The 13868-nt window shown below is 42.0% G+C and overlaps 4 protein-coding genes across 4 annotated transcripts; 1 reads left to right on the top strand and 3 right to left on the bottom strand.

The window, feature by feature from the left end:
• The first annotated feature begins 301 nt into the window (after positions 1-301).
• LOC134194665 (uncharacterized) lies at positions 302-2180 on the top strand. The gene is made up of 4 exons (XM_062663607.1): positions 302-370; positions 434-1244; positions 1343-1393; positions 1530-2180. The coding sequence occupies exons 1-4, from the start codon at positions 302-304 to the stop codon at positions 1601-1603; spliced, it is 1005 nt and encodes a 334-aa protein (XP_062519591.1). The 3' UTR covers positions 1604-2180.
• Positions 2181-2304: 124 nt separating this feature from the next.
• On the bottom strand, positions 2305-8082 carry LOC134195195 (sorting nexin-11-like). The gene is made up of 5 exons (XM_062664198.1): positions 7730-8082; positions 7589-7672; positions 7438-7532; positions 3462-3557; positions 2305-2761 (listed from the first exon to the last, which is right to left on the bottom strand). The coding sequence occupies exons 1-5, from the start codon at positions 7736-7738 to the stop codon at positions 2545-2547; spliced, it is 501 nt and encodes a 166-aa protein (XP_062520182.1). The 5' UTR covers positions 7739-8082; the 3' UTR covers positions 2305-2544.
• Positions 3579-5487, bottom strand: LOC134195193 (uncharacterized). The gene has a single exon (XM_062664196.1). The coding sequence runs from the start codon at positions 4859-4861 to the stop codon at positions 3944-3946; it is 918 nt and encodes a 305-aa protein (XP_062520180.1). The 5' UTR covers positions 4862-5487; the 3' UTR covers positions 3579-3943.
• A 150-nt stretch (positions 8083-8232) lies between the features above and the next one.
• Positions 8233-13842, bottom strand: LOC134195194 (charged multivesicular body protein 5-like). Its single transcript, XM_062664197.1, has 7 exons — positions 13725-13842; positions 13511-13662; positions 11205-11298; positions 10659-10730; positions 10483-10594; positions 9450-9574; positions 8233-8469 (listed from the first exon to the last, which is right to left on the bottom strand). The coding sequence occupies exons 1-7, from the start codon at positions 13791-13793 to the stop codon at positions 8419-8421; spliced, it is 675 nt and encodes a 224-aa protein (XP_062520181.1). The 5' UTR covers positions 13794-13842; the 3' UTR covers positions 8233-8418.
• Between the last annotated feature and the right edge of the window lie 26 nt (positions 13843-13868).

Raw genomic sequence — 13868 nt, forward strand, 5'->3', positions numbered from 1 at the left:
TTATTTCTACATTTGTACACACTGCAAATCCACAACATTTTCACTTCTTACGTACTTTATTCTTTGTAATTAATCTTTATATACTATAATTAGCGTGTCTATAAACCGTATTTTGCTTTTTGACCAATTAGTGCGCATGCACAGTACACTGTACGTAGAATGTTAGCTAACACATTATGTTTTTATTAAAATTAAGTTACTTAATTATTTCATTATTATCAACTTAATCATTTATTTTTCCACGTGTTTTCCACGTGTTTTCCACGTGTACGTAATTTATGCGTTGCGCAAGTACTGTATGATGAGGTGTGAACATACGGGATATCTCTACCAAACGTATTGCATACGTTTGTGGGACGGCGCGTTCTCGGTAATTGTGTACGCGATGTCGCTTGATTTCGCGTTGTTTGACAACGATTTCAGTGTTATACAGGCGTTGGATATGATGGAGAGCGAACACTTCAGCTTGAGTGTCGATGATTTGCTCATTCTGAACAGCAAGGACACACTAGCGCAACTCGAACAGCCAGACTCGCCAGAGCGACTCACCAAGACGGGCTCCACGGGTTCAATGTCGCCCGTTTCTGAAATCAGTGAAGATCCAACTGATGACGTCATCTCGGCCTTGGACACATCCGGGAAACTAAGCGACGATTTATACGGGAAATTGTCTGAAAATTTTTCTACCTATGTTTTTCCCGGTGAGTCTCATGATTACACCCAAAGCAGTATGACTCGTTCTACGCAGGGTGTGTCTTATGCGAAGCGAGCAACACGTAAACGATCTCGTTACGTCGACGATGAGGACGACCTCTCTGATTCGCGTACGAAAGCGGCACGACAAGCCAAGCTAAACCGTGAGAGAAAGAAGGAATACGTTACGGGTCTGGAAAACCAAGTCAAAACGTTAGAGGAGAACAACTCCGATTTAAATCTGCACGTGCAACATAAAGATCGACTTATCGCCGAGCTAAGAGAGGAGGTGAGGTACCTGAGAGGTGTTCTGGCCAACCAGACAACTCTCTCGAGGTTGCTGAGAAACATAAACTTTGACTCTGATGAGTTTAGTGATGACAAAGACAGACGTGTTACACACTCGGATCACAGTGGGTACACGAAGGCGCAGGTGCTGACGTCGTCGGCCGACGTTGGAGTCTGCCTGCATGTATCGAGTGGGGCTGTTTCGTTAGAGTTGTGCCGACGCTGCAGCGAAAGAGCAAGCACGTCGACTGCCCTACATCCAGGTGATTGACTGGTGGTGCATCAGACGGGTATTCACTGTAAATAGATAGAAATGTATTATCACACAGTGCGGCCAAAGTCTTGCCGCTTTGTGTTGCAGGTCGCTCGCACACACTTGTTGTTATCAACCGGCATGAAAAGCTGTTGCCCGGTAAAGACGCATTGATTCTATGTGTAGGTAGCTTGCTTGCGTTTTAACTCACCAGTCCGTGGTTGGGGTAGCTAGTTGATATTAACTGAATAGAATGTGTGGCAACTGCTTTGATGAATTCTTTCTTTCCTGGTAGTATGTGCTGTATTGCACTTGTGGTGTGTGTGTGAGAGCCCCACAATGCAGCACATCTGTCGTGTGTACGACTGAGATCTCAGCATGCAAAGGTAGTGTGTATTGGTATGGGTACTTTGACTGATGGTATGTATCACGAACGTGGATTCCACGTAAGCGGGTGAGACGTCGTTGGGTTCGATGGTCAGACTAATCGTCTGTTAGACAATGTGTTGCAGCTCACATGAGGACGACGACACGGTGTGATGGAGACGTGTGTGTGTGTGAATCGAGAGGTCGAATGGTTGCTTGTACACGTACGTGTTGCATCTCGTTCCCCTCCGATGCTCGTAAACGACAATGTTTTGTGGTTTGTGATGAACTGAACTGCAATGGTGTGTGTGTGTGTGTGTGTGTGTGTGTGTGTGTGTGTGTGTGTGTGTGTATTAAATACAATACAATCACTGTTCACATCATGTTCAGCTTGGTTCCAATGTCTCCCATTCTGCATGATCTCACAATCAATAATCAATATTTTACGGTTACCATACAACATGATTATACACACAAAAAAATGGAAATAAATTACAGTATTAATCCAATCAGCCAATTTCAGTTTTTCACCCTGAGTGATGGGACCGAAGGGAGAATGATAGGGACTGAAGGGGGCCAAAAGGAGTGTTAGGGGACTGAAGGGGGCCAAATGGAGAGAGTTGGGGGATGAAGGGGGGCTAAAAGGAGAGTGTTTGGAGATGAAGGGGGCCAAAGGAGAGTGTTGGGGGACCAAAGGGGGTGTGTGGGGCACAACAGGGGAGCCATTGCCATCATCAACTAAACTACCATATTCTATGTTCTTTACATCTCAATTTGCCAATCAAAAGTCTTTCTATAACACGATACTGTCGTACACTATTGCTGTCTAATTGGTGTGAGCTACATCCTACATGTACGAGTGTGTCTGACTGCTGTACTAGGATACTATATACTGTACAATACAATTGGCTGATAAAGTGCATTGCAATCGATTCATGGGATTCCTACTGCTCTTCTTTCTCAATGTCTGATAACTCATCTGATAGCTCGTGATCTGTCTCTGCTGTGCTGGTCGTTCTGTCTTTGCGTTGTGCCATGGTGAGTGTCTCATCATATCTGTAGTCACCAGAGACGATACCGTCGATCTCGTTCGTTGTCAGCTGACTTTGGATAAATAAATGAACACGTCTGTCCGCTAGGAATACTTTTTTCTGTATGATCCTTCAAGGAAAAATATTTTTAAAATGAAAATCAGTGTGAATTCTAGTGTCTACTACCCTAACGTGCGTTAAAAGGTGAAACACGATACTCAAACAAATTAAAGTGCGCTAATTGGACTTACACACACACACACACACACACACACACACACACACACACACACAACTGTCAATGTCTGCAAGCATTACATATAGTAAACATATGATTAGATAATTAATTGGTCTCATTGGTAAAATCACATTTGAAAAATGGTCATGCATTTGGTTGGATTGGCTCCTACACCAAATTCGTAACTTTCATTTTACACAGTTACTCTTAATTATTCATGCAAAACCACCACACACCACACACACACACTGCCATGACGTCTGATTACTGATAATCTGGCAGCTGAGATCGATAATCCAGCAGACATCAGCCAGACAAACGTAGCCTGGATAATAACAATATAATGAGATTTGACTGTATAACAAACTTGTCTACATCTAATTAATATATTAGCATATGCGGGCATCTTAATGATGTTTACACCTAGTCAACGCCCACACAATGACGTCATGTAGATTACTACGTGTTGCCTCAACTTTCCTAATTTGTAAATCTGGTATGATGCATTAACACTGTTTGACGTCATCACCCTGTTGCCCATAACTACTTAGATAATAATGACTAAGATAATACATCATGACGTGGTACTCACGACTGCAAGAAGCGCTCCAACCCCTCACATCTCGATTCAAGAAATGCGTTATCAAAGCGTCGAAAAAGCGTCTTGTGTGGCATATCAGGCAACTCCCTGCAAGAGAAACGACCTCAGAAAATCCTCAACCTCAAAACACAAGTTTGCAAATTGTATTGGAGGGATGCATCTCTCAGTACACTAGACTATTGTATTGGAGGGATGCATCTCACAATACACTAGACTATTGTCTTGGAGGGATGCATCTCACAATACACTAGACTATTGTATTGGAGGGATGCATCTCACAGTATATATATTTTTCAGTACTGTCATCAAAAGCACAAGGCAAATTACAAGCAAACTACGACACGAACTAAAATGCAAACTACAATGCAAACTACAACGCAAACTACAATACAAACTACAATGCAACCAAGCACACACACACTCACACACACACACACACACACACACACACACACACACACACGAACATAAATTTATGAAAAGTCAAAACTAAATTCTCGTTTGGCAAGGTTAGCTGGCCCACTGGTACCAGACTCCTTCTTGCCAACAATTGTCAATGCCCGTTTATTGATTATGTCCGAATTTAGTCGTTGAAGTGTCACCGACAAATGACGTGACCACTGTGCTTTGAATTGGCCCACTGGCATGTCCAATTGCATGGGTGCCATCTTGCTCGTCTCTGTCACTAGCTCTTCAGCCTTGGGGCCCCAGCGTCCGAAAGCCTCAATTGCGATTGGGCAAAAGATGTGTCCTAGGGATTCGGCAGTTTCTCTGTATTTCTTGTCCTTTTGTTTTTCTTTTTCCACTGCTGCAAATCCTGCCGAAGTGCTGCTCCCTGAGATGTTACTTTGAGCCCAAGGGTGTGTTATTGTAATGTCTAACAATACTTTCTTGCCCTCATGAAAATCATAGACAGCTATGTCTGGGCGTTGCTTGTTTTGGAATTGAGCCATCAGTTCTTTATGGCAATGGAAGCCTACTTCCCGCAACATGTTGTAGTAGTTGTCCAGGTAACGGTCGTGCCTGAATATTGGACCTCCTCCAAATTTGCACGTGAGCAAATGATAGCCTTGATTGTCTATGTCTTTACCACACTGGGGTATGCATTTCTCGATGTTTCCGAGTACAGGAAGACTTGCCCCTAGTCGCATAAGTGCTGCAGTTCTAAACTGAACACAGCTAAGAGTGAAATTCTGTGACACTGGGACTGCATCTAGCCAAACCCCTGCAATTGGTCCCCCACAGCTAATCAGTCTTGCTCTATCTTCTCTTGTAGTGCAGTTCTGTAAAAATTGATGGAACTGTGTCTTTTTTGATTGACAGTAGTCGAGATTGTAATTTCTTTGAACAATTGGAGAGATCTTGCAAAGAAGGAACCAGTGGCCAGACATTAGAACATGTTCTCACAATACATTAGACTATTGTATTGGAGGAATGCATCTCACAATATATACATGGTAGAATCACTCAATGAGTTAGCAAACAGCTACATTTTACAAACATCTGGCCAGTTTAATGAATAGCCAACAACCTGACAAAAATTATAGTTCAGTAATGAAACTGGTGAGATGTCGGATCAGCTTCTCTCTACACTATGCATTCATGGAAGCAGACCCCCAAGCATAGTCATTGACTTGGTTAACAATGAGGCTTGCCTCACTAAGTAGATCTTGATTAAAATATGTAATAATAGATTATAATCCTATACTATTATACTACATCAACCCATGCTTCCGTCTGTCTAGACGTCTGGATGTCTGTAACACGCTGATTGACACGATGCCACTCTTGGATCGTCGCGAAACACGGCGGCCCGGTCAAGTTCGGCCATCGGAGACGAACGGTCGAGTTGGTTTCGCCCGCACTGCCTCCGATGGCCAGAAACAAGACTTGGGCGGCCTGAAATGAGATGCGCCGGAGTTTGTTTGTTCAATTAGCCAAGTGTGCAGATGTAACGTGTGCTTGCCAGCCACTGCACTTCACCAGTCGGAGAGCCAGTGCATCTTCTTCGCTGCATAACGTGTAGCGTGTAGATAGTGGGATGCTAGGAGACAGAACTCTGACTCGAGTGAATACGCGTGCGCACGCGTGTGTGTGTGTGTGTGTGTGTGTGTGTGTGTTGGCTCTAGAGTACAGTGGCATAGCTATGGGAGTTCTTCGGGGAGGGGGGAGGGAGGGTCAGTACCCCAAAAGCTATGGGCGTGGTTGCTCATCTATTTTTTATAGTCTAATAGAGTGATTTTATGTACATAATTATACAGTACCAAACTGATACATTGTTAGTTTGTAAATCTATATATATATATGTATATATATACAGTTAATTTTAAAAAATTAATACTAATGTTAAACAATTTAATATTAATAATTAACTCCCCCCACAGCTTGCTCTGGCTACACTGCTGTAGAGTAACATGTCGACTCACCCTACAGTGACATTGTGAGATGGGGGCTATTCTGGTACATTCCAGGTAGCTACTCCTATCTTAGGCTCGAGTGTCCAGCCGGTCATCTCCCCCAGCCGGTCATCTCCCCCCCCCGCGGTGGAGAAAGACCGGCTGGAGACATTTGCCACTCAAACAAACTGCCGACTCTCTTTCCTCCAATCAGAGTGCCGTTCAATGTTTGTGCATCCTCGATAGGGATGCACGTCACTATTGGCTCTTTGCTAATGTAATTTCGCTCTGACGCAAGTACGTGTAGTCTCGACACGTGCCATCCAAGTCTACGAACAACATATCGACTCTTTCCAGCTCTTCTCGTTGTCTGTCTCTCGTTCTAAGATCTCTAGACTCAAAGTTTACCACAGAGGCCAACCGCAATGTACACAAATCATAGCTCTGCACGTCGCCCTGCGTTGGGTGCAAATACCACGCTTTGTAGATGATCTACTCGTTCAATGCATGCAACGTACGACACCGTGAGGAACTAGAAGTTGTTTTGCATGCGCTGCCTAGTCCTCCAAGTACGAAAAGGAAGACAAAGAGAAGACGACATGCAGGTGTAGCTCACACGCTAACAAAATGTGATATCAGACGGTAAAAGCAATTGACTACTCAGTTACAAAGCCATTAGTAGAGAGCCAATAGCGACGGGCATTGCTATCAGCAGTTATTGTAAATACACATGCATGCACAAACACTAACCAAACGTGTAAAATCCTGATTGGAGGATAGAGAGGCAGCAGTTTCCTTTGAGTGGCGAATGTCTCCAGCCGGTCTTTCTCCGCCATGGGGGGGGGGGGAGATGACCGGCTGGACACGACCGGCTGGACACTCGAGCCTACTCCTATCTAGGTGCTAGCGCAATTCCTAGTGTAACTATATTACTACTACTGTACTGTACAGCTGCTACTGTACTCCTTTCATTGAGTTGTATTGTAATGTGCTGCTGTAGAATCTGTGTGCCTTTCGACCATTCCACTTTCCACTAACATGTAGCATCATCGGGTGGGCACACATTATTGCAACATTCAACAGTCTAGGTTTCATTCCCACTTACTCATATCTCTGGTTTCCACTTCATAGTTTTACCTTTCCACTTATCAATACTCAATGTTTGAAAATAAACCTGCTGACCAGTATCCACATTTCAATACCAGAAGTGTCAACATTCCCGTTGAATGCTGCCATAAGGCTCGCCCACCCATGACACTGCTAGTGAAAGTGGAATGTCGGGGAAAGGTGCAGGGATTGAAGGCGCTATTTTGTTACTAGAGTGGAAAAAACATAATTACCAAAATAACTAACAAAATATTAATAATAATAATAATAATAATAATTAATAATAAAAAAATTAATAAAAATAATAATTAATAATAAATAATAAAAATAATAACTAATAATAAAAAATTAATATAATTAATAATAAAAAATTAATAAAAATAATAATAATAATTAATAATAAAAAATTAATAAAAATAATAATTAACAATAAAAAAATTACTAAAAAATTGTTACTCAATGACCTTCCAGTGCGCTGCAGTTTCTCTCGCAACCACACGAACTCCGAGTAACGCCTACGCACCGTCGACTGCGGCAGCCAGAAGGCGCTGTTGTCACTCTGTACGCATGAACGTCAACTAGACTGCAGCTAGAGAGCGGTCGTGTGACACTCACCTGTATAGTGATCTCATAGTCGGTGTAGCTCTGTTTGTCGCAATTCGCTTGCGTTCGCGGGTTGGTGACAGTCACTCGCGTTTGCTGCGTGAACAGAGGCGTTCGGGATGGTGAGCGTGAGACTTTTGTGAACACACCTACTTCGTCCATATTGATGTGAGTTCTGTCGTTTCGGAGCAATTATGGAGAGTAATGTGTTGACGTCGGTGTTGTTATGAATACGGGAGTTTAATAAATTTATACGGGAGTTTAGTAAAGCTATCCGGGAGTTTAATAGGACTTGTCTGTTTGTTTGTTTGCTGTTTGTCTGTCTGTTTGTTTGTTTGTCTGTTTGTTGGTCTGACTGTTTGTTTGTCTGTTTGTTTGCTGTCTGTCTGTCTGTCTGTTTGTTTGCTGTTTGTCTGTCTGTTTGTTTGCTGTTTGTCTGTCTGTTTGTTTGTCTGTCTGTCTCTCTGTCTTTCCATGTCACCGAGACGCATTAACTTAACTAATTAATTAAACCAATTGCTACATCAATGCCACATCCGGCCGACATTGTGTACTACATAGGGTCCATCAATTCCACACACACCATACACCACATGTCACAAGTCGAGACATCCAAACACGTATATATATATATGACACTCAACCACAACTCCAAGTTTTAAAATTAATTAATTAATTAATTAATTAAATCATATCCAGTGTGCATACCATGGCATGAGACTGACTACAGAAAGAGAGAGACTAAAAGTTTGATGCTACACAGACTACTCATTCTAGTGCCTACACATAATGCTCGTTACTGTAGTAATTGTTGTGAGTAAGTTGTATTGAGATTGAAGATGTTAGGATGCGGGTAACTCGGGGAGACCAAACTCGTCGACGCGTACGCCTTCCTGTTAGGAGAAACAAATGGATTACCAACAGGAATAAATGTGGTGATGTGATCGACACAAGGCAAACATTAGATAAAATGAACAAACGGTCAGACAGACAAATAAACAAACAAACAAACCAGACAGACAGACAAAAGCAGACAGACAGACAAACAGACAGACACACAAATAAACAGACAAATAAATGAACAAACTGACAGACAAACAGACAAACAGACAAACAAATAGACAGACAAATAAACAGACAAATAGATGAACAAACTGACAGACACAGACAAACAAACAAACAAACAAACAAAGCAGACAGACAGACAAACAGACACAAATAAACAGACGAATAAATGAACAAACTGACAGACAAACAAAGCAGACAGACAGACAAACAGACAGACACACAAATAAACAGACGAATAAATGAACAAACTGACAGACAAACAGACAAACAAATAGAGAGACAAATAAACAGACAAATAGATGAACAAACTAACAGACACAGACAAACAAACAAACACACAAAGCAGACAGACAGACAAACAGACAGACACACAAATAAACAGACGAATAAATGAACAAACTAACAGACAAACAGACAAACAAATAGACAGACAAATAAACAGACAAATAGATGAACAAACGAACAGACACAGACAAACGAACAGACACACAAAGCACACTGACAAACAAACAGACAGGCAGACACATAAACAGACAAATAGATGAACAAACTGACAAAGAAACAGATGGACAGACAGACAAACAAACAGACAAACAACAGACAGACAAACAGACAGACAAACAAACAGACAAACAACAGACAGACAAACAGACAGACAAACAGACAGACAAGCAGACAGACAAACGGACAGACAAACAGACAAACAAACAGACAAACAGACAGACAGACAAACAGACAAACAAACAGACAAACAGACAGACAGACAAACAAATAAACAAGGATGCTGATAGCTGCTCGTTCTTACTGCCGTTCTTGATCCTCTCGGTTCAGATTCCGATGGCAGACCTACAGGAGCTGCAGGAGCGCTTGCTGCGTCGAGATATGATTGGTCTTCATCTAGTGCAAGATCGTCTCCCAATGCATCGAGTTCTAAAGAATGCAGTTACGTACACAATACATAACATATGATCAATAACAGTTATGTAATTAAAACATGTCTTTTCTGGTGTGTGTTGTGTTTATTTGCTTGTCTGTTCAAGTGTTCTTTGTTTTTGTTTGTTTGCTTGTTTGTGTTTGTTTAGTTGTTGCTGTGTGTGTTTGTGTAAGTGTTTGTTTGTTCGTGTCTCTTTTGTTTATGTGTTTGTGTTTGTGTGTGTGTCACTGTTTGTGTGTATTTGTGTGGTTGTTTGTTTGTTTGTTTGTTTGTTTGTGTGTGTGTGTGTCACATGTGTGTGTGTGTGTGTGTGTCACGTGTGTGTGTGTGTGTTTGTGTGTGTGTGTGTGTGTGTGTGTGTGTGTGTGTGTGTGTGTCGTGTGTGTGTGTGTTTGTGTGTGTGTGTGTGTGTGTGTGTGTGTGTGTGTGTGTGTGTGTGTGTGTGTGTGTCGTGTGTGTGTGTGTCGTGTGTGTGTGTGTGTCTGTGTGTGTGTCATGTGTGTCACGTGTGTGTGTGTGTGTGTGTGTGTGTGTGTGTATGTGTGTCACGTGTGTGTGTGTGTGTGTGTGTGTGTGTGTGTGTGTGTGTGTGTGTGTGTGTGGTGTGTGTGTGTGTGTGTGTGTGTCTGTCTGTCTGTCTGTGTGTGTGTGTGTGTGTGTGTGTGTGTGTGTGTATGTGTGTGTGTGTGTGTGTGTGTGTGTGTGTGTGTGTGTGTGTGTGTGTGTGTGTGTGTGTGTGTGTGTGTGTGTGTGTGTGTGTGTGTGTGTGTGTGTGTGTGTGTGTGTGTGTGTGTGTGTGTGTGTGTGTGTGTGGTCTATCTGTCCACATGTCCATACATTACTCTGAGTTTCTCATCGTACGAATTCAATCTCGCGAATGTCCAAACATTCAGCAACAGCAAACCTGCTTCAAGGTCATCCTCATCAATATCTTCAGGCATTCCATAAGCCCTACCCAACGTCTCTTGTATTTCATTGGCTTCTTCCATCATGTCCTCAAGTTGGTCTTGAACATTCTGACAAACAAGCATACACGATTGCACATACGATAGTCAAGAAGGTTGTTCAAGATAAGCAAACCTCTATTTCATCGAGATTAACTTTCTTGAATTCTTTCTTCATTTCCTTCACACCTAACTTCATTGCATCAACCTGGAACAGAGAAAATGTGAGGAAATGTATGAACACACGTACAGTGGAATTGGACAAACAGAGAAAAACACAAAGAGACACACAGACAGACAGACAGACAGACAGACAGAATAACAGACAGACAAGCACACAGACAGACATGCAGACAGTCAGACAGACAAGCAGACAGACAGACAGACAAGCAGACAGACAGACAAGCAGACAGACAGACAGACTAACACACAAACACACAGACAAACAAGCAGACAGACAGACAGACAGACAAACAGAATGACAGACAAGCAGACAGACAAACAGAAAGACAGACAAGCAGACAGACAGACAGACAAACTAGTAGACAGTTGACAGACCAACACACAAACAAACAGACAGACAAACAGACAGAAAAACAAACACACAGACACACAGAATGACAGACAGACTGATTGACTGACAAACAAGGGAGCAAGACCCATATGTAAACGTTGCACTTGCCGTCGTTTTGGTGTCTTTTACTGTCTGTATGGCATAGTTGGCTTGCTCCATATTGAACGACTGTTGAACCATGTTCTCGCGCTGCTGCTCATACCTAAATAATCAATGAAATTGATGAATGTGCCCAAACAATTGTTATTGCTATTATTAATTTACCTAAAACTATTACTAGTAATTGAAGCTGTGTTACAATTACACTGTCGCTTCTACAGCTATGAGACTTCAAAGTCCTGAACACCACGTACGCTAGAAGAAGTAATTGTCGCAACGAATTACGAACATACATGCTATTTTCTTTCTAGACGTGCTACTTGTAAAATGTATTTAAAATCCTACATAGCGAATGTCGTTTTGCGTCACCGCAAAGTCCGTAAATAGTCTGCAGTCATATCCATCGTATAAGGGACATAAATAATATTAGATTCCCGTATAAATATCGTAAAACCAAGAAAGCGATCGATTTTGGATCAGCAGTTGCAGACAGGTGAGTTCTGTTGTTTATGTCCGATAGGTCCTAGCAATCGCAAACATGAATTACACTGTTCTAGTGAGAAAACTCTCTCAAGGAAGTTTCGTGCATACGATTGGCTGTTCGTCCATTGTCTTTGGTTGCCACATACAACATAAAGGAATAATGTTTCGTGATTGGGCCACACAAAGGAGGCGTGGCACATTCCTGCAGCGTGACAGACATAGCCAGCCAGCCAGCTAGACACATAGTGCCCAGACTAGAAGTCGGTTCAGCCCTATACGTTTAGAGTACGCTACTCGCCAAGTCTCGTGACTTTTACAAAGTCCCTTTTCTTCTAGGCTCATAGCTGAATTACTAGGGTTAGAATTTCTAGCATTGTTATCTCATCCTGCTTACAAACTACAATATATAGATGCACAAAACATACAAACAGAAACTTTCATCAACAGAAACAAACATAAGCAAACAACACACTGACAAACAGACAGACAGTCAGACAAAAACAAACAAACAGACAGACAGACAGACAGGGAGACAGACAGTGAGACAGACAGACAAACAAACAGACAGACAGACAAACAAACAGACAGACAGACAGACAAACAGACATGGTTTCAGCATGGTCAGACTGTTTGAGTCAACTGCAATTACATCACGTAAAAGAACCCAGAGGAAGGTATGTCAATTCTGAAGACAGATCAGACATAGTCGTGTTTGATTCGGCATCAGGGGTGGATCTTGGATTGGATATTGCTCTAGCACATCCCTGGAGTAATGAAATAGAAGGTTTATTAGCTACAACTCGAAGAGCAGTGGCAACCAGAAGACAAAATCTGAAGATCAAAAAGTACAACCAGGAGCTCTTGCCTGGAGGTTTTCGACCAACATCTGTGCCTATAGTCTTTGAACATTTTGGCTGTTGGGGAGAGAAAGCTGAAGACTATTTGAAGAAACTGTCACAGCTATCAAGAGACGAAGACGGAAAGCCAAATGCATCAACCTTCAAGACATACTGGAGATCTGTGCTTTCTGTGTGTCTACAACGATCAAATGCTAGAGTGATTGACAGTAAAATAGAGAAGATTGTTTCAAGAGACAGCCACATAAACATAAATAGTTGTAGGTAAAACCAAGCCCTATTGGCTTGGGTAGTATTTAGTTGCTTTGCTTAGATGGTGTATAATAGTTCAATGTTTGAAAATATATGTATTGACAGACAGACAGACAGACAGACAGATTGTTATATTTGAACTCTTACTCTACCAATAACAATTGCTAACTTTACGTATGCATAACAATAACAGTCAATGAACAAAATGTTGAACATCTTTATCATACAGAAATCATCAAAATTGCACTTAGACAACTTTGACAACTTTTTAAAAATCACACGAGAGTTGCAAGACTGTACAACTATAGACAGTTGCTTTCTCCATCTATCTCTAAAGTCTGTTTCGCTGCTTTTTCCATTTGTATCTTTTGAAATTTTGGAGATCTTATCGAGATAGTCTTCAGCCATAGGGCCCCAAAAGCCAGTGTGCAAAACGAGTGGAATACATGTTGTATCAGATCCTCCTATAGATTGCTGTTGACCATATTTTGTCGTTCTGCGTTTTTCTCTAAACTCAGCTGCAGACAGACAGACAGACAGACAGGCAGACAGACACAGAGCAACAGACAAAGACAAACAAACGGACGTGCGCGCGCACGCGCGCGCACACACACACACACACACACACACACACACACACACACACGCACGCACGCACGCACACACACACACACACACACACACACACACACACACACACAGCGCGATCATCACACGACTGACATTCTCTTCTGCTTGAGAACTTTCAGTGCCCTCTGTTTCACCATATTCTTTGATGGTCCGTCCCTCATCTTCTTCATCTGATCCTTATACTTCGCCAGCTCACCGTCCAACTTACTAATCTTCTTATCCAATGACTCAACGCGGCTGTCAACCTTATAAATAAATAATAAAAAAATGACGTCACTGTCACTCAATCTAGACGTAAAATACTGACTTTAGAAACAGCGTCTGTCAAGTTTGGAGGCGGCTCCTTTGGTTTCGAACGACCAAAAAGACGATTCATTGTCACAAGGCCAACAGTTATTGTAAAATGACGTCACGTAATTATCCCGTATAATGCTGAGTCGGCTGATAGATT

Source organism: Corticium candelabrum, chromosome 19 (genome assembly GCF_963422355.1).
Source record: "Corticium candelabrum chromosome 19, ooCorCand1.1, whole genome shotgun sequence".
In the NCBI taxonomy this organism is placed as follows: Eukaryota; Metazoa; Porifera; class Homoscleromorpha; order Homosclerophorida; family Plakinidae; genus Corticium; species Corticium candelabrum.